The sequence below is a fragment of the Thunnus albacares genome, chromosome 10 (genome assembly GCF_914725855.1).
Source record: "Thunnus albacares chromosome 10, fThuAlb1.1, whole genome shotgun sequence".
Lineage (NCBI taxonomy): Eukaryota > Metazoa > Chordata > Actinopteri > Scombriformes > Scombridae > Thunnus > Thunnus albacares.
Genome location: NC_058115.1, coordinates 7,736,186 through 7,760,393, shown reverse-complemented (window position 1 = coordinate 7,760,393; position 24,208 = coordinate 7,736,186). Strand labels below are relative to the sequence as shown.

Genomic DNA, 24,208 nt, shown 5'->3' with positions numbered 1-24,208 from the left:
AGACTTTACTGACTGTAAAGGTGAAGACATCAGATCTGTGTGTGTGAGTGAATGCTTCACCTTGAAGTCAATCCTACAGAAGCGTCCCTCCTCTACAGTGAGGTCTGGAGGGATCTGTAGGAAGCGAGGAGCGTAACATTTCTCCTGGATGGCTGATCCCTCATTTCCCCTCTCATCTGTCCCTGAGTGGTGCCTCCCCCTGCAGCGAGAGAGAGATTATTTATTCATAACGCAATGATACCTCACTTTCAATGACTGAATTTTACAGTCCACTAGTTACAACACACACACAAACATAAGCGACCATAGTAACACTAAATCCTGTGCCATTTCTGTCCTCTGACAGCATGGCTACTATATGAGGGACTGGAGTCATTTGTACCGCTCCTGACATGGTTCAAAAGTTTCCTGGACAGTTGGAAACCCTTGGGGATAAAATCTTTCTCCCAGTTCTCCCTGGAATCCCATAAAAAGACGTAAAGTTGCAAAATGATCCTTATTTGGGTTTTATTTCAGTCTTTGGTCCCTTCTACCCTGCAAAATGGGTACTCTGGGTAATTTATCTTGGCTTTAAATCTTGTTTTATACAATTTGGTTTTATCAGTTTCCAGAACTCTAGAGAAACTGGTGACAAATGTTTTGACTTAAGAAAGTGGTCAGGTTGAAAAATACAAACTATTTCAATGGATGCTCCAATGACGTAATCTGCAAAGTATCATGCATGACTGCACAGAGCAGCTTGAGGCTTGGTTACCACACTCAAATGGACAGAAACAAAAAGTGTCATGAGCGGGAGAAATCTGAAAAACAAATGGCCACTATAAATTTACAACGGCATGGATAGAGTATTGCTACACTGGATGGGAATCTCAGGGGAGTTCCTCTGCCACAGGGTGCAATGTTGACTAGAAACTTGGGTTAATAATTATAAGCACTATTGATGGGTGAGGCGTATTTACCATAGTCCACCTGTGTGTCTTCCTTCTGGTGAATCTGGCTGTAACAGAAAACAGATCAATATAAAAGCAGAGGTAATGGCAGGTTTGCACTTTGAACACCAACAATACTGGTTGACAGGTTGACAAAATGCCAGGAGGGTAACTCTGTGTGTGTGTGTGTGTGTGTGTGTGTGTGTGTGTGTGTGTGTGTGTGTGCGCGTTTGAGTGTGTGTATATATTTTGACACAATAGTCCTGTTGTCACCAATGAAAGAGGCTCGTTCTCAGAAAGCGGGCTGGAAATAGCAGCTGACAAACCTTGTTGGCTTGAGAGGACATGTGTGTCTGTGTGTGTGTATTCGCTTGTTGTGTTGGTGTTGAGTGTGAAAGAGGCAGAGAATAGATGGTGCAAAGCCCTGTGAGCGGCAGAGGCTTTTTGACAGAACAACCTCCCCCTCCCCATCCCCCCCCCCACACACAGTTGAACTGGTCAAAATGACAGCATGAGACAGTTCACTGGGGCTGCTGATTATACTGCCTGGCCTTTTCAGCTTTGGACTCGGGAGCCCATTGGGAGGCCCTGAGAGGGAAACTGGCTCCCTGTGCAGCCATTCAGAGCCAAATGCCTGTAATAATGTGTGGTCCTCACTTAATAGCAAAATGAAAGCTCATGGGTTTTGGACCAGAGCCAACATAAATGTTCATCAAGGTCGACACTGCAACACACACACTACAATGTGAAGACAGACTGTTGAGAACTCTGAGATTGAAGGTTGTTAACTCGTACCTGGTCTATCTGCGAGTCTGAAAGATTGTCTTGGTCGAACACGTAGGTGGCGTTGTCTGGACCCAGCAGCCTGCGAGCCATACGCTCCTCATAGGACAGTTTCTGTTGCAGACAAAGCATGTGTATTGTTAATTTTATTGAAATGATTCTTTTGACTTCTTACATGGTTTGCATGGGGCACACACACACACACACAAACACACACACACATGACCAGGCACCTGGCTGTTTCTCCTTCTGGCCTCCTTTGAGCGCAGCTTCTTTTCCAAATCCTGGATGAGGGCGTCTTTGGAGCCCTGGATGTCTTCATCTGTGGAGCGAGAGGAGGAAGGCCGAGGAGCCACAGTCTTCTTCAGGATGGGCTTAGGAAGACTGGGAAAGAAAAACACAGAAAAAGAGAAGTGTTTATTATAATTATATGAAGAAAGAATGGAGGAACAGAGGTTAGAGAGAGAGAGAGATGAGGAAGTGAGGCACTATTGAGCTTTAATCCTGCAAAAAACCCTTATTCAATGTTTCTTTAATGAGCTTTTGTCCTTAACTGCCTGGTTGAAAAGTGCTGTGACCAATATACAAGTTGTTGTGCTTCATTTATGAAACAAAACACTAACATATGAGTGGAAATACCAAACAGAAATACCACGAATTGTCCATACCTCTACTTTAAGGCACTTGTATGATCTTTATTATTTCTAGGTCTTTTGTTTTTTAACTCTGAAAATCAATGTCTTTTAAACATTTTCATTCCTCACTGTATCTGTGAAGGATAGTGTATGGCAATCATCCAGTTGGTACAATGTCTGGGAAAACTGGGCTAAATTCAAATACTGAACTAGAGTTTTGCTGATACTAATACTGGTATTATCCCTATGGGGTGGACACATCCACAGTTGGGGTCCACTCACTGTTAAATGAGGATGTAACTGAAGAGAGGGAGTTACTGATGGAAGTGTAGCACCATATGTGGTTGAGAAATAGAGTCTAAACCTCCTACCCTCTTGACTATGTACATTTTGCTTGTTGAAACTGTGTTTTTTTGACATGCAGGTGTGAGAAATGTGTGTAATAATATGCATGATGTGACTCACATGTTAGGTGTCCCCTTATAGTTGGCAGGAAGGGAGACCACAGCAGGTGGTACTCTGTTCTGACTGTTAGGAGAGGTGGGCTGTGGGAGAGAGGAGGAGGAAGAAGGAGAGACGGGGGATTGAGGGAGGGAAGGGGACACTGGGAGAGGCTGCTGAGGGAGGGAGGAAGGAGAGGAGACGGCCCTCATAGGGAGGAGAGGGCTGGAAGGAGCGAGTGGGGAGCGGGACGGAGAAATGGAGGGGTTGGGCAGGTTGGAGTTGGGAGACAGTTTGGAGGGGGAATAAGGGGAGAAGGAGGACTGGGAGGGCAGCACAGAGCAGAGGTAAGCAGCGGGAGCTGACATGCTGTCCTGGTTGGCTGGCAGAGTGGCGCTGCCGAGGCCGGTGGCACTGGGGATGCTGGGGGTGAGGGTGATGGTGGAGCGCATGGTGGTGCGGGAGGCCGAGGATGAGGAGGCTGGGAAAGGGGAGGAGGAGGGACTGAGCAAGGGGGCAGGGAAGGAAGGAGGAGGCGCAGCAGAGGAAGCCGGGGTAGAAACGGGAGAGCTCAGACTGGATGAGGATGGTGAGGACTTCCCCATTCCGTTGGCCTGGCTCTGGATTTGTGACTGGGCAGCAGACTGGTTTTGGTTTTGATTGAGGCTTAGTGACTGAAACTGTGACTGAGTCTGAGACAACGACTTTGACACTGACTGACTTTGAGAAAATGACTGACTTTGTGTGGACATAATTTTAGATTGACTTTGTGCCTCCTGAACATTTGAACTATTCTGGGAGCTGTTCAGGTTCTGTTGGGAGTTATTCTGGTTCTCCTGGGCCTCCCGCAGCACGCTTTCGTAGCTGGGTGCCTGGAAGGCCGGCTGCGACTGAATAAAATGTCTCGGTCGCTCATAGTTGAAGGCGCTGGGAGGGAAGGCGCTAGGAGTGAAGGTAGGCAGGTCCGACAGGTTCATGTTGTTGCCTCCTGACTGGGAGGACTGGAGGAGAAAAGACACATCATTGTAAAAAAAATAAACAAGGTGGAAACTGCATCTATTACCAACTGTAGCATAAATCTTCCCCAACAGAAAAGACAAGTTCTCACAGTGAAACTGAGCTTGCTTGGAGTGAACAGCTTGGGTGCTGGGGCTTTCTCCTTGACTTGAGCTAGTGGTGGTGGTGAGGGTGAGGGTGGAGGAGGAGGGCTGGGCGTACAGGCTCGGACAGTGACCTCTGGTGACCTTTGGTCCTCTGAGCTCAGAGCATACTCCTCCTCGCTGCGACCAAAGGGTTCTTCAGAGGAGTGGTTTAATGGCTGAGGCTCTGGGAAACTGACAGACACACACAAACATGTCAGGATGGGAAGCAAGAAAGCTTAAAGCCAGGGAGGCAGACATGTGAGGTACAGAAACAGTTGTGATGACAATCACCAAGTTCCTCAAGATGCAGAGCTTTTATTAACAACTGTTGCATTATGTCCAGGCAGTTGTGATCTAATGTCAGCTCTAACAAGAAATAGTACCATGATCAATTATCCTCCAAGATCAATCAATCCTCCAGGATGTATTCAAAACCTATTAGATCTGTGTAATTACATAAGATCTCCATGACTCAAAATCACAAATGTTTTACAGTGACACACAATTTAAAAACATGTACCCAAAATGTAAATGTTGTCCTTTATTAACTTACTGTATCTTTGTATCCAACAAAACACTGATTAAATTTTATTTCTCGATAATGCAGTAGAAGTTTGCTTGCTAATTTGCGGGCTACATTTTAGCCTTATCCAAAACAGTTGAAATGTCAAGGATTTGGTTTTACACTTCTAAAAAGGGGAGAAATTTAAAAAATGATTACTCAGTCCAACTGGGGATAAATCCAGTGTTTACATCTAGTTAAAAAAGAAGTGATGCATGGGTGCACACAAGCATGAATGCCTTTGAAAATAGTGAAGGTGAAGTGAAAGTTTAGCTTCATTTTCGAGGAGGCTGACATGAGGCTGCACTTGCTAACTCTCACTGATGCTGAACCGGCTTATGTTTTTCTGTTGGACCCATCACCATAATGTAATGTACAATAATACAGATAACACAGATCTATAGTTCTGCTCCCACTTCAGCCCACTCAGTAATTTACTTCCTCTAATACCAAGACTGGCTGGTCCTCTACTTTTCTACTAGGAAAGAATGTTGTTCCCATGACTACCATGTAGTCGTGGCTAGGCAGGAGCATAATGACAATAGCAGTCTCTCTCCTCCCGCTCTCACTTACTTACACCCACTTGCTCAGTTTTTCAAGACAAGACACTTTTTGGCTTTTGATCAAAGCCAGCATCAGCAGACCGAGAATCTGAATCTGTAATCTTGGATTTGGATCAAAATACAGTGATGCTTTTTATTCTAAATCTTAATTCTTAGAATAATAAAACATTGTAGAAGGATGAACTGTGCAAAATGTCAAATGAGTCAGACACATGACCGCTGAGTTATGGTTATTTCTCAGGATCACTCAGAGCCGATATAAGCTTACAAGCATTTGGCAACCCTACCAAGGCGATGGGATATCAAAGACCAAGTGAATAACTTTTTTCTGAGTCATCCACTTATATCATGTCATTTAGTGAAGACTGGATGTACTGTAAGTAGTAGGAATAGTGATCAAAAAACTGTTTTGCAAAACATTCTAAATGGTAGACAAACTTTTAATGTGGAAACGGCCACAATCTAACAGGCAAACAGAGCCCGCAACCTCTTCCTCTTGCAACCTGACAGATGCAGACTTGAGCCTCATGGATATTGCAGTTTCCAGGCTGATACTTTTGTTAAGAGTTAAACAAATCTGATAACGATATATCAGCATTTTTTTAGCATAAATACATAACATAAGCAAACATTTTTGATGAGAGCCCCTTAAATTAGGTTATTAAAAAATTGTGACCAAGATAGGACTGCGTGATAATTCAATATTACTGTTTATTAAATATAGGTGAAATCATATTGTGATGATATGATTTTGTCTTATAATTTTTCTGCATCCATCCATCCATTTTCTGCTGCTTATCCGGGACCGGGTCGCGGTGGCATCAGACTGAGTGAGGAAACCCAGATATCCTTCACCCCGGCAATGCCCTACAGCTCCTCCTTGGTGAATCCCAGGCCAGGAGAGATAATGTAGTCCCTCCAGCAAGATCTGGGTCTGCCCCGGGGTCTCCTACCAGTTGGACGTGCCCGGAACACCTCCAGAAGGAGGGGTCCAGGAGGCATCCTAACCAGGTGTCAAAACCACCTTAGCTGGCTCCTTTCAATGCGAATGAATAGCGGCTCTATTTCGGGCTCCCCCCCGAATGTCCGAGCTCCTCACCCTATCTCTAAGGCTGAGCCCAGACACTCTCCAGAGGAAACTCATTTCCACCGCTTGCATCCACAATCTCATTCTTTTAGTCACTACCCAAAGCTTGGGACGTATACCGACTAGTAAATTGAGAGCTTTGCCCTCTGGCTCAGCTCTTTACCACAACGGTCCGGTACAAAGCTTACATTACTGCTGATGCTGCGCCAATCCGCCTATCAATCTCACACTCCACCTTACTCTCACTCATGGACAAGACCCCCAGATACTTGAGGTACTTGAGGCAGCAACTCACTCCCAACCCAGAGGGAGCAGTCCACCTTTTTCTGGCAGAGCACCATGGCCTCTGATTTGGAGGTGCTGACTCTCATTCCAAGAGCTTCACATTCGGCTGCAAACTGTCCCAGTGCCTGCTGGAGGTCATGATGTGTTGAAACCAACAGAACCACATCATCTGCAAAAAGCAGAGAAGCAATCCTGAGGTCCCCAAACCAGACACTCTCCTCCCCCTGACTGCGCCTTGAGATTCTGTCCATGAAAATAACAAACAGAATCTGTGACAAGGGACAACCCTGGTGGAGAACAACACCCACTGAAAACGAGTCTGACTTACTGCCAAGAATGCAGACACAGCTCTTACTGCGGTTATATAAGGACCGAATGGCTTGCAGCAATGGCCCCAGTACCCCATACTCCTGCAGCACCACCCACAAGGTGCCCCAAGGGACATGGTTATAAACCTTCTCCAAGTCCACAAAGCACATGTAGACTGGATGTGCAAACTCCCTTGATTCCTCAAGTATCCTTGCAAGGGTGAAGAACTGGTCCACTGTGCCACAGCCAGGACAGAATCCACATTGTTCCTCTTGAAGCCGAGGTTTGACAATTGGCCAGAGCCTCCTCTACAGCACCCTGGCATAACTTTTCCCGGGAGGCTGAGTAGTGTGATCCCAGGATAGTTGGAGCACACCCTTTGGTCCTCTTTTTTGAAAATGGGAACCACCACCCTGGTCTGCCAGTCTACAGGCTCCATGCAACACTGTAGAGGTTTGCCAGCCATGACAGCCCAACAATGTCCACAGCCTTCAGCATCTCAGGATGAATCTCATCCATACCCGGCACCTTGCCACTGTCAAAGTAGACAAAGTAATGATTCGGAGCAAGGTGTGATTAAAAACTGACAGAATTAGTTGGTTAAACTTTTTGTTTGACACATATGAACATACTGGTTTAACAAACATAAATATATATGAACATACACTGCTTTAACATCAGTTTGATTATTTTATGTATGATTATACATACATTCTCCATATATCAATTTCTGAAAATCTCCATATTAACATCACAATAATGATTCCAACCATATCACTGAGCCTTTGACCAAGATATGTACTAAGTGGGACATTTTACAGTTAAAAAAGTCAGTCTCTGACAAACTACAGTATATTAACAACTGTTTCAAAATTACCAAAAACATTTTTATCCTTGTTATTTATTAGCATTTCTTATAGGTGAATACTAGTTTATCTGTGACAAGCTCATATTGGTCGATAATATTGGGCCAGAAAAATATCAGTCAGGCTCTAATGCAAGACATTTAGACTTGTCATAGCAGGAAAAGCACAGGTGGAACCGATAACATTAACAATGGCTCTGTTCCACTGAAACATCACAGTAAGACATGACAGTGTCACACCTGAATGTAATAAACAACGATTTCATTTATATAATTTAATACTTGTTCATTGTTTTAACAAAGACCTGGATAATTCATACAGCAATTCAAGTTTCCAAAACTCAAAACATGAACGTCACAGAGCTTCTACTTCTGCAGATGACTACATGATCATATTCTGTAGTGTACCTGTTTGTGTGTGTGTATCAGTTAATGTTTATGTTCAGTTAATGTATGTTTAAGTACATGGTGACCTATTTGTATTTAGTAAGTTAGTAAGTAATTGTGTTATTTCAATATGTGTTGTACTTTCTGTGCTTTAGAGACAATGTATGTGTGTGTGTGTCTGTGTGTGAGTGTGCAATAACGGTAGTGTGACGGCATGTGTGTGTGTTTGTGTGATTAAGTAGGCAAAGCTATATTGGTCGAGGAATTCGGACATCAGCTGGCAGGTGCAGACACTCTGCTGGTTGTGACCCAACCTTTTTAACACACACGCAAGCACACACTCACACAATCCTGCATGGCATTGTGGGTAGGAGCCTGCTATTCTGTAAGTCCTCTGTGTGACCGATAACAACAGAAGGAACAAAACCGATACCAAAACAGAATCTTATAAACCTTCAGAAAGTCTACCAGTCATTCTGAAAAAGCTGCAACACTGTGGTGAGATACATGACTCATACTGAGGGATTCAATGCATCACCACCATCATTTTCTTCAATTATTCATTTGTCCATCTTCATATCTACCTGATCATCACAGACAAACTCAATTCATTCGGATCAAAGATGGAGAAATGATGCATGTTACCGCCAATCAACCCAACACGGTGATAGAATATTACCTTCACTTCAGCCAATAAACTGATTCATCAATTTATACATGAACAGTATCTCCCACCTTGCATGTTGTGCCATCCTGCCTTGATACTGTAGTTTGGTGATAAATAGCAGAAGAATTTCCAACAATCTAAAATGTTAAAAAGTTGTCATGTTTTGGTGATAGCACAGAAGAAGAGCTGGGCAGTATAACCAAAATCTCATATCCTGATATGGGTCAATTCATATCCCGATAACAATACCTATCCCGATATAGCACATTTTAATACAATTAATAAATAGTTGGTCTGTGGGATACTAAACTCATTATGTTACTCTAAGTGCAATGAAAGCCAAGAGTAAAGAGCCAAGAAGAGTGATTTATTAATGTAACCCACACAAAAGACAGACTCCAAATGATGAAAAATATTGCCGTAAAGAGTGTGATTTGCGTCACAACAAAATAAACGATAGAGCAAAATATGGAACGATAAACGTTTTTCTTTCATCACAAGATATATATCATCATATCGCACAGCCCTACACAGAAGTATCAAAGACAGTGATGCTGTGGGTTGCAGAGATGCACTCTGGGAAATAAAGGAAATATCTGACTTTTTACATTAATGGAGCAAATTGAAGGAAGGTGAGCACATCAAAAAGTACACAAAAACACTGAAGAAATACCAAACCAAAATGTCTCAAAGAAAAGCCACAACTTTTTTTTTTTTTTACTGCTGAAAGTGATCTTTATCCAGCTATAATAACTACTCCCTCAAGTCATTTATCTGAGGCTGTTATTTTTACTGAAGGAAAAAGTCCAAACCCACAGGAACACCTCACATTACAGATAGTCCAGCTTCTCATCAAATGATCAAATCAATAAAATAATCAAACCTACATACAGTGAACTTCAAGTTGGCCAAAGAACCTCAACGTGACCTTAAAAACCAGACTGTTGCTGCCAACAGATCCTGAACAACTGTTGTGGTGTGCAGCGCAGAGGAAGGGGGGTTTCTGAAGGACACAGACGCCATGTCTGCACTTCACATTATAGATGAGATCATACCCCATGGCCACTAATATAGAGTGGACACATTGCACTCAGACCAACATACTTCACACCATGAAACACTCACTGAATTTCAATATGAACCAAAGTATCAAGTAAACGTTAGTTGAAAAACAAACTGCATAGTTGAAACACTATGTAGCATCTGTGGTGCTACTCACCTGTGGTATTTTCATCTGTTGTGGTATTATGAAAATTTTGTGGTATACATGTATGAATATCTTGCGCAATATTTCTCTCAGGTTGAGAATTTTGCATTTCTGTTTCATAAACAAAGCACTGTATTCATAAGTTGATGTCCTGTTACGGAAGTAATTTTCTCTATCATATATGACTGCATGTGAATGCACCAATTTGCCACTCACTTAAATTGTACTTCCACCCACTTTTAATCTATAATCAATACAAATATGCCAGATAAATCTATTTGGTGGAGGAAAATCTATTTTGGAGCTCCAAAACCTCTTGAAATGGGGAACACTGCTATGAAGTGTTAGTAAATGACACTATCTTATTATGTAAGATCTTTAGTATGCCTGCTGATAATGGGTTAAGTCTGAAGGACACAGTCCATATTACCACTTTACAGATGAGCTCATAAGCCATTCTAAGGCACCACTTGACTAAAGTACGGGCTGTCTGGCCTGCAGCAAACACTACTTAACAGCACAATAAACACATAGGTATGGTGATTCCCTGAGTGAATCCTGGGAGCAGCTCCAGAGGATCCCCAGAAAAGTCAGGGAGAAGATAATATCATATCATAATATCACATTTCAATCCAGTTTAGAAAAGTTAGATGTGTGTGGAGATGTAGAAGTAGACAGTGTTACCTCACCTCCTGCAGTAGAAACAGAAGTGGAGTTTACTGCTATGTCATATCAAACAACCCTGTTTCCAATCATAAAATAACATTATTATTATTATTATTATTAGCTACATGTTTGTGAAACTTTAAATACAACAGGGTGTTGACAAAAACTACACGTGTGGAAAGCTAGAACCAGGAGTCATTATTTTCCACTTAATTTACTAATAAAGTGATAATGTCGCATTTAAATTAGCCTGTTTCCTCCTAACAAGTTTGAAAGATCACCAGCTGGATGACATAAAACCCCAGAATAGACTAAAGTCCACTTTCCAAAGATAGTTTGACCTTTTAAGGAGGACATAGCATATTAAGTTTCCATGATATAAACAAGGAAGGAAAATTATCCAGTTTAAACATTAAGTAAACTTACATTAAAGAGATTAAAGTTGTGCCTCCGAGTAGTGAAAAGTTGCCGCAGGTTAAACTGCTGCCTGCATAAAAACAAACTGGATCAGTTCTTACCTCGGACACCGTTTCTACACCACCGTCCGTAAACTTCAGCACCGGCTGAATGAAAGCGGTCTTCCCCTGTGAGACGGGGAGTCCAAGCCCCGGTGAGAGGCGCGAGGCCGGGCTGCAACAGGTGAACCCCCGAGCGCGCGCTCACGAGGAGAGACGGGACCGCGCGAGGCCCAGCTGATTGGTTTGAGCTTCTAAAAGCTGCAACTGCAAATAAGCCTCAATGGTTCAACACAGCTCCTCCATATATACAGACCACACGCACTTATTCAATAGATCCTTTATTTGATTCATCCATATTTTCGCGCCAATTGTTTTTAAAGCTAAATGTTGAACTTGAAATTAATAATTTATTAATAATATGTCAACCTCACTCGTGAGAATGAGGTTGATTTGCCCACTTTACAATTTCAGAATGAGACAACAGCGACCTCCTCTGAACTTAAAGAGGAACTACAACACGGTGGTAGCACAAAATTGTTGACAAGCAATTTGAACTCAAGGTCCATTTATACGCTTGTCCTGGACCTTTCACACGATCTTCATCAGCCCCATCAGCAGATGACTGATGAACTTTTAAGCCAACATGGACAAGAAGCCCCAAAAGTGCTCAGAATACAGAAAGTTTGCACGTCTATGTTACATAACTGAGCAAACTCTTTCTGTTATATGGTTGAAAGCTCCAGAGGGACTTTGAGTTAGGATTATTTTCTCTGCTGCTGCTCCCATTTCAAAGAATGAACAAGAATATAAAGCTTAAAGTTTTCATTGCTTTGAAATGTTTCCTCCTGAACAGTTTACTTAAAGGAAATACCCTCTAGACTGATAATAATAAAAAATGAGTGAATGAAAGAATGAGTAGATAAATAAATAAATAAATACACCACTAAGCTTCCTCCATAAACTATAAAAAAATAACAGGTCTATTATTTTAAGTTAAATAATTAAATTACTAATTAAATCAAAATAGTTATTGAACATTTTAGTCATTGATAATGACTTGTGAGAACAACAGAAGGAGAAGGTTAAACTGCAGATCACTAGTGTGACAAGTATAGCTAAAAATAATGAGGTCAAAGGTCACAGGAGCCAGATGATATTTGAAGAAATAAGTTGTGCTTGTCTTTTGAATTGTCTCAGACTTGAAAATAAGAACATTTTTAGAGTAAATAGAGGAGGATGTTGCAGTTGTACAACCTAGAATACAACTTGTATGAAATGTGACAAATGTGTGAAAGCTTTGTGAGCATATGGTTCAACACATATGCTTTCATCATTTACACAGTGAAAAGCAGCATAAAAGAATAAGTTCATCACTGGTTCACAATAATGGTGCTTGTATAAACACTGCTTAGGTCCAGGTTATGTATAATGTATTTAGATACTCATTTACTGAGACTGACATTCACTAATTTACAAACGTATTTAACAAGTCACTGATCCATGTTGCACAAAACCTGTTAAACCTGATATTTTCAAGCCTCGCTCAGTTGCATCAATGGAGTTTGGACTACAGTATATACAGTATTTCTGTGTTGTGTATCATCTACTCACTCTGCAACAGTGGGGGTGTTATCTTCCATGGGGCTGTCAGGCCACTCAGGAGGGGGCAGGGTCATGGAGTCAGGCAGCAAAGGGGGAAAGTCCTGGCTGCTCTTTGTGGAGGAGGAAGTCTGGACAGACACATTCTCCTGCTGGAACAACAACTTGTCTTCCTGTGTGAGAGTGGCTGCTTCCTGCTGGCGAATTGCCTCGATCTCCAGCTGCTCCTCCAGGTCTACATGGGGAGTTCACAGCATGAGATGAGATGAGATATGAAGACTGTTAGTATAAACTGACTGGTCATTTCCACTGAATTACTTTGTGATGGGTAAACTGATGTATAAATGGACATCATACCATTGTAAACCTCCAGGATGGCTGAGCAGGAGACTGTGCCGAAGGGGTTGAGGGCCATGCATTTAAACAGGCCTGAGTCTTCTGGAAAGGCTTCAGTGATCACCAGTGTACAGAGCTCCTCTGCAGGGGGCAACACAAGAACATCAAGTTCTTATCTCCACTAATTGATGTTCTGTGTTTGAATGAATGAAAGCATGAATGCTTCTTGTGTCATAAAGGCTATGGATATTTAGTGGCCCACAAGAGGTGACAAATGTAGGAGCAAAACTCTCTCTTAAAAGTAAGAAAGCATCAGTGAACAGAGGTTTGTTGGACTCACTATGATGCTTATTTGGTCTCTTATTTCTTCAAACGCTTTGATAACAAGCTGTTTGAGAATTTAATATGATGGCTGGTTATTGAAGTGCCAACACTCAAGCAGTTCCCTCTCACTTCCACAGGGAGCCGCTAGTGTGCTAACTTTCAGAATCCTCAATATTACTGATATCATACTGTATTGCAAAAAACATGCTTTGAAAATATATTTTAACAATCCAGTTATGAAGGATGTTTTCAGAAGTATGATCACTAGTATAAAGTGTTTGTTTGGGAATCAATGTAATGCATAACTTGTAAAATGATGCGACTGCATAAAACCAGCAGTTAGTCAGCTACTTTTTACCATCCATTGACAGCACCTCTGAGAATTAAACCTGAAGTATGATGTGAAATATGAAACCAACAGCTCAGATTTATCTTGGGACCTGTTGGAGGTTGCCGAGCCCCACGTTGGGAACCACTGCTTTAACCCATTATCATTCAATCAATATTCTGTACTCACCTGGCACTGATGCGGAACTGGCCTCTGGGAAAATAAGGAGAGATAAGTGTTATTTCCTCTGGAGCTGCAATAATTTTGCCAGATATGGAGAGATCTCTAATACAGAACGAGTTTGAAGTTCTTTGTTCGCAACAGTTCATTTGGGCAGTTTAATGTTAATATTGAGCATCTATCAGGTGAGAAAAAGTCTATGAAACCAGTACATTATATTAGCTCACAGTAGATTCTTCTGCTGTGAGCTTCAGGAAGGTATTTCAAGCCATAAAGATCAAGTTATTGCATAATTGGTGGTGAAGTCAAATTGCAAGACTGAAGTTAAGTTCATGACTCAGGTGCAGGTGACTCCAATCACACATACACACACTCACTCTTGCGTAGTATCCTAAAGTCATCAGAGTCAAGTATTTGATCATCCTCTCTGTACCAGATGACCTGCAGGGGAGGAGTCCCCCTCAGTCTGCACTCCAGGACCACCAGCTGGCCCTTCACTGTGGACACATCATGGAGACACTGGGAGACGTGACGATGATGATGAAAGAGCAGAGACAGGAAGATGAAAAGAAGAGAAAAGAAGATACAGATCAATATCAAAAGTGATTGCTGTAATACAGGAGTGCAATCTTCAGTGTAAATCATACACGTTTTCCTTATTTTTTCATAATTCTGCTGTGTACAAATTTAAGTATTTCATATGTAAGTGTGTTTTACCTTAACAAATGTAGGGGCCACTCCATGCCCTGAATACTGCTGAGTGTAGATTGGACTCTGGGTCTGCAAAAGAAAAATAATACATTCGTTAAGGTCTATACAAACAGATGTTGTTACAGGTAGTTGAAAACAGATGCCTCTGCATCATTAGAAGGTATACAAGATTTCTAATAATTAGATGTGATCACCCTCTGAGGGCTGACAGACAGCGGCTGCACCAGGCTGGAGTGTCTCTGAGCAAGGATGGCAGAGGAGGCAGAGGAGCTGGAGGAGCAGGAAGAGAGCTCCCGAGAGGAGGAGGACGAGGAGGAGGAGATGGTCAGAGACATAGTGCTGGTCTTCTTCTGCACCCTCTGGACGCTACACGGTGTCACACACACACAGTGGTACATGTCTTTAAAAATGTGGCTTGATGATTTTTCTATTCTTAAGTTCACTGGAAATGAAAAATTATGGAATCATAAAAATTAACCGAGCAACTTGCAAGTGTGTGAGATTTTCTTTATCATACAAAATTATAAACTGTTGTTCTGAAGATTTGCCACAAAACTTTTTATACACTCAATTTGAAGTGTGTTTCATGTGTGTGTAGGTTTAACTTACTGTGCCATGTTTCAGGCGTTCCAGGAGGCAGCGACAAAGGTTGATTTATACTCTGCAAAGACAGAAGAATGTCAGACACAGTGTTAGAAACCTGCATGTATGAGTTGCATGTTTAACTACATGAATAATAAGTAGGGCTGTGAAAGGATGCATGGTCAGCAATATCTCTCCGTAGTTACATAAAGTTTTTGAGAAACAGAGGCACAGATATTAGCTATGCTGGGATATACTGCAGCAGTTGGATGAGTTATTAGTGCACTAGCACAGTGAGGAGAGACAGAAAGACGCCCATAATACAGTTTGAAACCTGTCAAAAAGCTTTGTAGGAGGAGAGGTTGTGACTGTGCAGACTGTAATGAACAAATAAATAAAGACATAGAATTTACATCAGAGGAAAAACTTACTAAATCCAGTCCTGAAGATGATCCAATGTCAAACTGTCAAAATTGGACTTACAAGGTTTTAAAGTGACAGCAACAAAATATATGACTAATCTCATCTACCCTGCAACATGAAACCATTAACCTGACTGTATTTGGATATTTATCTGGCCTGTATAGTTAAAGTGGATGCCAGGTATGATTACATGCATTTATATTGATAATGATTTATATTGATATGGATTTGTCAGTCTGCAGTCTAGGAAAATCTTGAAGAAGTTAAATGCTCTCTTCAGCTTAAATATAAACTGCACAGGTGCCCTTAAATCCCAATTTCTTTCCAGTGGATGACACTACTGATGTCGTCCTGAGCAGCAACTGCAGCTGCTGTTGTTTGTTGGGTTGAATGCTGTTTATGAACAGGTGAGCAGCAGGTACAGTCGATCCTGACAAGCAAACATGATCTGCAAACCCTCGATGAGAAAATAAAGGTTACAAAAACATTCTGGGAGGAAATCTGTGGTGTGTCTTCAGTTTCAATAGGAGGCAGTCCAGTACAACATCGTCAAAACATCACAGCCTCAAAAAATTACCATCAGTGTCTCTCTGGCACACCGTCAGCAAGAAGTTAACAAAAGTTTCATAAAGTTTCATTGATCTCTCAAAGGTCTGATTCATTGCTGGACTGTTCTTTCAGGTTCCTTAGCATATATGATGTGTATCTCTATAGAATTATATTTAATTATATTAGAGGAATTATCATGCAAAGAATAATTCAAATTGCGTAAATGTATTCTATGCTCAATAATGATAATAATTTCTTAACAAAAAATAACTGACGCGCATGCAAAAAAAAATCTGAGCTGAAAACGTCCAATTGCACACTCAGAAATTAGACACAAATACAATGCCATAGACTAAACTATCCTTACTGAGATGCAACATCTGGTGATACTACTGGCAGGAGATCCATTGCTAGCACAAAACTGTATGGTTCATGTTCATAACACATGTTTTCAGCAAACTAAAAGATCTAGGAAACACTATAGCATGGCTGTATAGAGTCTGCCTTTGTTTCCCCTGTAGCAGCCATTAACATGAATCAGCTGTTGCTGTAGAATATAATAATGTACATATACTGTACTGCATGTGGATGAATATACTGTATATTCAGCAGCATGTAGTCTCAGTCTTGCTCATTCATATTTTCCAGTGGGAATCTTGACTACCAAATGGCACAAATCCAACAAATCCTATCTTTGAAGCCTACAAAATTATAGTATAGTGCTTTCCTTTACTTGTCCATCATTAAAATGGGTGCAGCACTAAAAATAATGACCACATACATGAGCAGCTGTGGTAAACCCAAAGATCCTGCTGTCACCACAGTCTATTCCTTCTTAAACCTTACAAAGCTCTGAGCTGAATGTGCATATTCGGACAGTCTGTGTGTCTGTTGCTGGGAAATTCCTGTAAGAGCAAAAACATTCAAACATTTTGCTGGTTAAATGGGAATACCAGATGGTTGATTTCATTTAATTCTTTCATAAACCACATGCATGTAAAACATTTATCCAAATGTTAAAAACAATGAAAAAAAAGAAAACAAACAAACAAAAAAGAACACTAAGTTAACATTTCTGTAGTGATTCAGACTTTACATCTCACCACAAGTCTGAGATCTACAAATAAACCAGGTGTTAAAAAAGGAAGCCGAGGCATGCGTTATGTATTAAGACATACCACAGCTTTCCTGTTGCAGGTTTATTTAAAGGAAAAACTAAAGGATTAAAAAATTGTTGTACACCAAAGCAACATGAGTGCCTTGAAATCAAAATCCATTTAAAGAAGTTTCTCTTTCTATTCTTGCAACAATGAATCCAGACCTCTTCATAACACGTTCAGCCATATCTTTGTCATATCTGACGTCGTAACATGTGACACACCGTCAACTCCCCTTCCCTGTTCTCCCACCTCCTCATATGACAGAATTACACACACATAAATAAACACACACACACACAAATGAACACAGATGTGCACATAAATAAACACACACACCATGACTATGTCTAGCTTCAGGTCAAGTATGAACCATTAAAATCTGGATCGGACACTGTATTGTCTGGTCAGTGTTGTGTGCTCTTTCACCTGCAAGGCTCATGATGATTCACTCGGCCTGCAACCCTGAGCTCAAACATGAATCTCTGTGCATGCAGATGAAGATTAACTATTATATTTTCTCTTCAGACACACACTAAATACCCAGTTCTTCTTTCTCCAATTTAGCCCAAACAAACCAACAAATGCATGACTTCCTTTGGGTCAGGTTACTAAGCGTCTCCATCATGGAATCACAGCTAATTGAAGGTATATGCCGTCTTTCATCGTTCCACACTTGAAAGACCCTCACAAAAATCTCAGCCTGCTGCGCTGTGTGTCTCTGCCCTGGACCCAGAGAAGGAGCTGACAGAGGAGGCTGAGGTTCAGGTTTCCAGGCTAAATTAAACTCTGCTGCCTCCTGAGCACAGCAGAGACTCTCTGACCTGAGATAAATCTCTTTTTCACTCCAGATTTCTATGTCTCCTCTACTTTAACCTCCTTTCTTTGAGTTTTTCTCTCTCTGTCTCTCTGTCTGTCTGCCTGTCTTTCAAAGGCCCATATGGGGATCACAACAGTCTAAACACTGTCTAAATCACAGGATCACAGTTTAAGCAAAAACAGCTGCAGCATGTACAACATCCATGTGTACATCCAGTTTCCCCTCAGATAATCACTCCTAACAGGTGTGTTTGTGTGTGTCTGTACGTTGGTGGGATCCCGTTGTTGATACAACAACAGCTGCTGCTGAACCCCTCGTATCAATTGTCTCTGTCTTACATAACCAGATGATTAAAAGCAACAATCTGCAGCACTACTAAGCTGTTCCTTGGCTAGCGATGGATGGATGGAGACGTGTAGGAAGAGGCTGCACAGTCCGAAGATGACCACGATATTTTCACAATATCATATTATGGTGCAGTAAATGTTCAAATTAAAGGGGCGCTACATAGTTTAGCATTGCACTTTCATAAAGTTAGGCATGTCACAAGAGATAGATTTCAAAAAGAATGGTTGAAATCGAAGCAGCGGAATACGAGATATCCACATATATTTAGTTTCTTGTATGGGTCAAGCTCCAAAAACACTGCATCCTACAATTCCCATGATGCAACATGATTACGTCTTTCATTCGACCCTCCCTCCCTGGTATAAACACCCTTATCTGCCCTACAGGCTTCACAACTGTGAAATAATCTTCTACTGGGAATCAGACAAGCAACCACAGTGTCCTCTTAAAACTCTTTTAAAAAATCATTTTTATGAACTGGCTTTCAATTAAAGACTTTTATTCATTGTCTTTCTATTTCTTGATTGCATTGGACTTATTCTAATATGTAATATGTGATTCTAATATGCAGTGTATTTTCTGTTTTTATGTCTGCAAACCACTTATTTTTGAAAAGCATATATAAATACTATACTATACTATATAAATGAAGGTTATTATTATTATTATTATTATTATTATTATTATTATTATTATTATTATTATCTTTCAAATCCCACACCCCCGGTTTGTGGTGCAGGCTTTTTGTTAAAAAAAATGTAGGTCTCAAACTCAAGCCAAGATAAAGCTGAAGACATCATCAGGTTTCGTTTGTTTGTTTGTTTGTTTATTTGTTTTTATAACGTTTGAAAGGTCTCTCCAGAACCACAGACCACATCACAACTGTATTTGATATTTAAAATCTGTGGAGTGTTGCTGTAAAGCAGCTTTTAAAACACTTGTATTGGATTTGATTGCATTCAATGATTGGCAGCAGCTACTGTACAGGCAACTACAGGTGTCTCCAAACTCATCTCAGTGCTGTATTTACAATATCCAGGATTTTCTAGGATTTCAAGGTCTGATCCTGTCTTATAATATGTTCGTATTGGTTGCACTAACGCAATTAGTTGAGTATGATTGCTGTTAAACACACTAGATTCTAGCAACACCATACTGTATGAACAAGTATGTAAAAATTGACTGTAGGACTCACTGCTCATACTGTACACTGCAACATCCTCACACTACTGCTACTATATGGTGTCATGCATGTGTGGCATAATTTTAACATTAAGTTTAAAGTGGACTTATTTACAACAAATGTGTCAAATCAGAGGTGGATCATACTTACTGAGCCACAGCTGATATTTAAAGGCCAGTGTTGCTGTTATTATTATAAATGCACCAGTCTGCTCCCGTACTGTAGTCCCAGACTGACCCACTAAACCACACTAGTGACCTTGAGTCATGTGTGAATCTGCAAGCTGCTTTTGGATCCTCATAATTTAAGAAACACATTGTACTACAAGATTTATACTTATAAATAGCTCACAACACAGCAGTTTGCAGTTTATATTTATATTTTATTTATATATGTGGTTTGCTGCTTTACTACAATAAGTTCTATATATAAAGTAACCAATTTAAGACCTGATTTTGAATTAGTAGGATCTCTATGATGTTGTTTGTGTGTTACATATGTGATTAAAGTGACAAAAATTGATTCAGATTTAATTGATCTTTTGGACATAGAAAATATCAGTTTACAACAGCAAACAGATCACTTATCAAACTGAGCCTCAGCCAAATAAACAAAATAACACACAGCACACAGATGTTCTGCTAATGCAGTCAAGTATTTCGACCTATGGCACACATCTCCAGAGTTTATGTGTCAATATTGGCTGGTATTTTTAACACTGCGTGTCCTCCTGGGATGATGTTCAGCCCACCTGTTCACTTGCACAGGAAAGAGCGAAGATGGCTGCACTCTCACTAACACTGTAACTGTGTTTTCAACGGCAGAGCAGCAGTCCACCTGTTCTCACCAGAAGACGTTCAAAATGAGTCATGGTGGGCAACTTGGTCATCTGCAGCTTTCTGTAATGTGCAATAAAGTGTTCAGAGTCTGGCAGGGATGGAGGTTTTCAGAAAGAAAACTGCAGAATGATCCAACTTTCACATATCTACTGTTTGAAGCAGATATACACATTACAACACAAAACATGTAAAGCATGTGGGTGGCTGTATCGTTATTGATCATTAACTTAAAATAGAAATATGATCTGTGCCCGAATTCGAAGGACAATTTCTAACATGCATCCTGCATGGTGAGAAAACCAACACCTACCCACAGTCCACCTTGTTAAATATAAAGAAACCACCCACTGTGTAATCCCAGCCCTGCATACAACACCATGAAGCCTCCAACCCCCAGCAGCTCTCAACTGTGGACAGATTTAGCTCCACAGCGGCACATTCTGGATGTGCGGACTGTGTTGAAATCTACGGCTAAGCAATCATAACATAAGTCTGTGTGCTCCTCTTTGATTGACAGGAGGCATCAACATCCGTGAGCCAATAAAATCAGCTCAAATCAGGACTTTGGCTTGCATCCAGTGGCCGAACAACAGTCAAAAGCACAAGAATAATTCATACACGTGTACAGTGTGAAACTTAGTTTTTATGTATAGTCAGCATATTCTCCATGCATGCATATTCATCACTATGACGCAAAACAGATACACTATTGATAGCAGACCCACAACAATACAGATGGTATGAGGGTATGAGAGCAAGAAGGGAGAAAAAATATCAATTCTTCTAAAAATGCATGTTCTGGATTAAAGTCAGCACAAACTATTGCTGTTGTTGACAGTGCATCAATTGAAAAATCTCTATTTTCCCTATAATTAATTCCAAATCTCATGGTTCTGTCCAGGAAACTTCCTGGAATATATTTAGAAATGACAGGCACGTTAAATAAAGTATTACCCAAATCTTTTACACACTCAGAGGCTATATAATGTCTTATGGCAAGTACTATATAAGCACCATAAATTGCACTATATTGGCAGTGTTACACTTTGGTGCTCCCAAGAGGCAGTGAGAGATAACTGCTTGAATACTTCAATACCTAGAAGTGACCTAAATGCTAAACTGTATACCTCTGTGTAAAGAACTATACAGAGTGGGGGTTACTGAAACATCAGAATGGAGAACTCGCACACTCACTTGTGGACAAGTTTCAAGTGGTCACTTCCTGCTGAATTTTCTGTCCATACAACACAGAATTTCATCTATGCAAACAAAATTGGTTGATGAGGACGAAACACTCTTCCCTGATTAAGATTTCTATACTATTACATGAGACTTTTGCCTTGTACAGCTTTAATTTTCTGTTTGGTTTTAATTGTGACTTTAGAGGAACACTGGGATGTAAAAGGAGCATCAGTAGAAAAAGAGGAATTCCTCTAGTCGCTGTGTTGAAGTCTGTTTTGAATTTTCTCAGTTGCATCACTCTGAAATCCTCTTAACCCTCCACCTCCACCTCCAATTCTCCAATTCTCCTAACTCCTCAACTTGTCTGCTTTGGGGACCGATTTAGCCCGCACTGGGTCACCTGATCCCACCAACCACGGCTCAGCGGCTGAACACAGCGTCATACAGGCATGTCAGGCTTACACTGTGAACCCCACCCCCCCCCCCAACTCTGCCACCCACTCCGCTTTGGCTGGTATGTCTTGTGTTGCCTCACCCTGCAGGCTATATAACTGACACACTTTTTTTTTTTTCCACTTCCACCCTTTAAACCCCCAAACGGATGTAACAGATTTTCCTCCACTGCAAGAGTTTGGAGCTCTGATGGTGGACGGTTTGCATCCTGGATGACACACACACACTTAGACTTACTTACACAGTTACATCACATACTTATACATTTAAAACATACAGAGGAATAGACAGAAAGACACTTTTAGATAGTGATATATCAAGAGAGATAGAGAGACATATATGGGACAGAAATGTAGATAGATAGATAGATAGATAGATAGATAGATAGATAGATAGATAGATAGATAGATAGATAGATAGATAGATAGATAGATAGATAGATAGATAGATAGATAGATAGATAGATGGATAACAGCATACAAATTTAGCGCAAAACTGATCCTCCCAGCTGTCCTCGTTTTTCTGACTGCAAACTCATTCACCACATTCGCACCAACACCTGCCTGCAGTATCAATAACCATATGGCCCTTGACCAAGTGAATTACAGCATTTGATTATCTGACTACTTCACTTTTGCCTTCTCATCTCAGAGCAAGGAGCTGTATCACAAACCTACATAAATCCTGAAAAGTTCCTCTGTTGAATTCCCACTCTTGCTAAACTTTGTTGGTTGTGAAAAGTTCACAGAGTAAGCGTGTTTTATAGTTACGTTTCAATTCAAGTGTTGATCCAGTCACACACATGTGAAACAGGCCGAGGCTGCAGCTTCAACATGCAGCTTTACCCCAGCTGTAAAAAACTTAAACCAAAATGTTCCCCTCCTTACCTGTCTGGTCTTTTCCCAGCAGGATAAAAAAAACCCAACAACAACAACAACAACAGAAGTATTGATCCAACAGGAAGTGTGAATGATCCAAATGCTAAATGCTGCTACTGCTATGTGACTGTGTGGCTGCCAGTCATGGCTTGGTGGCTGGGCGCTCCCTGCTCCTGAGCTGACACACACATTTACACACAAACACACAGGCAGGGGTGTGTGTGTTGAGGGGGTAGGGGGGGTTGTGGTGGTGGAATGGGGTTAGGAGGGAATCTGAGGCTGGTGAGGGGGGTGAGAGGAGGGCAGGGGGAGGAGGGGAGGGGTGGGGGGGGACCGGTCAGAGGTGTCCTGAAGGGGCAAATTTAGAGCGGAGTAGTGAAAAGAGTCATCATCACACAGTTCCAAGTCAAAGGTGAGTGAAGCTCAAATCTGTGCTGCTCAAACGAGTGCTTCACCTGTCTCTGTGGAAGCTAACGAGCAACCAGAGGTAAGAGAGAGATCGTCTGTTACACTTTGCAATTTATGATCTTTTAAAGATCATAAAAAACAATCTGTTCAGATCATTTCAAATGACGAGAAGGTGGCTTCCGTGGCGCAGCTGATGACCTAACTTCATCCAAGAGTGTGAGGCAGGGGCCAGGAAACCTGCAACTGGTGCCAGTGAGTCTTCAGGGGATATACGACACCCTTGGAAGTGAGACAGACAGAGACGTTCATGTTCCTTTAAATACAAGCTTAAAAACAGAGAATCACTTACTTTGCGCAGATAACAGGGATGTAGTGGAAGGTGGTAGTGTTTAACTAACATGAGGATTTACCCATAAATGTATTTTTCAGTCTGAATATAACTGATGCATGCCAAACTCTAACCTTAACCTAACCCAGGGAAATCAAAAGATCCCCAGTTGGACAAGCTGTGATGAAGTGTGTAATCCAAAATTTGTCCACAAATGTGTCCTGACCTCCACTTGACTGTTTGCTGGTTCAACTCTGTTCATCTTTTACTCAACACAAACACATTTTGTCATATTGCATATATGTGAAGTTATTTTTAAAGGAACAGGTGAACATTTTGGTGACTCACTTATTCACTTCCTTTCTGAGATTTGGAGTCATTATGAAATGTGAAATCAAACCTGACTTGACAAAAGTGTTCTCGGGAAAAATGTCATTATGAAATACAACACTTTTGAAAAGGGGTGTTACAAAAATGAATGATCTAACATTGATAATGATGAGTTGAGTTAGTTCATTTATGTATTTTACAGTTTATGATGATGTATTATTCCTAATATATTGTTATTATGTTATTGTTCATAATGTCTATTTT

At 41.0% G+C, this 24,208-nt stretch overlaps 1 protein-coding gene across 1 annotated transcript in view; it reads right to left on the bottom strand.

The window, feature by feature from the left end:
- myot (myotilin) overlaps window positions 1-23,038 on the bottom strand; it is a 28,540-nt gene extending 5,502 nt beyond the window's left edge. Inside the window, exons 1-14 of the mRNA XM_044362923.1 lie at window positions 22,888-23,038; window positions 15,074-15,125; window positions 14,659-14,830; window positions 14,471-14,533; window positions 14,131-14,272; window positions 13,763-13,786; window positions 12,943-13,062; window positions 12,598-12,820; window positions 3,897-4,122; window positions 2,813-3,789; window positions 1,946-2,096; window positions 1,725-1,826; window positions 960-997; window positions 61-199 (exon numbers count right to left, since the gene is read on the bottom strand). Coding sequence (XP_044218858.1) covers window positions 61-199; window positions 960-997; window positions 1,725-1,826; window positions 1,946-2,096; window positions 2,813-3,789; window positions 3,897-4,122; window positions 12,598-12,820; window positions 12,943-13,062; window positions 13,763-13,786; window positions 14,131-14,272; window positions 14,471-14,533; window positions 14,659-14,830; window positions 15,074-15,081 — 2,385 coding nt within the window. The 5' untranslated portion in view covers window positions 15,082-15,125; window positions 22,888-23,038. The remainder of the gene's footprint in view (window positions 1-60; window positions 200-959; window positions 998-1,724; window positions 1,827-1,945; window positions 2,097-2,812; window positions 3,790-3,896; window positions 4,123-12,597; window positions 12,821-12,942; window positions 13,063-13,762; window positions 13,787-14,130; window positions 14,273-14,470; window positions 14,534-14,658; window positions 14,831-15,073; window positions 15,126-22,887) is intronic.
- Between the last annotated feature and the right edge of the window lie 1,170 nt (window positions 23,039-24,208).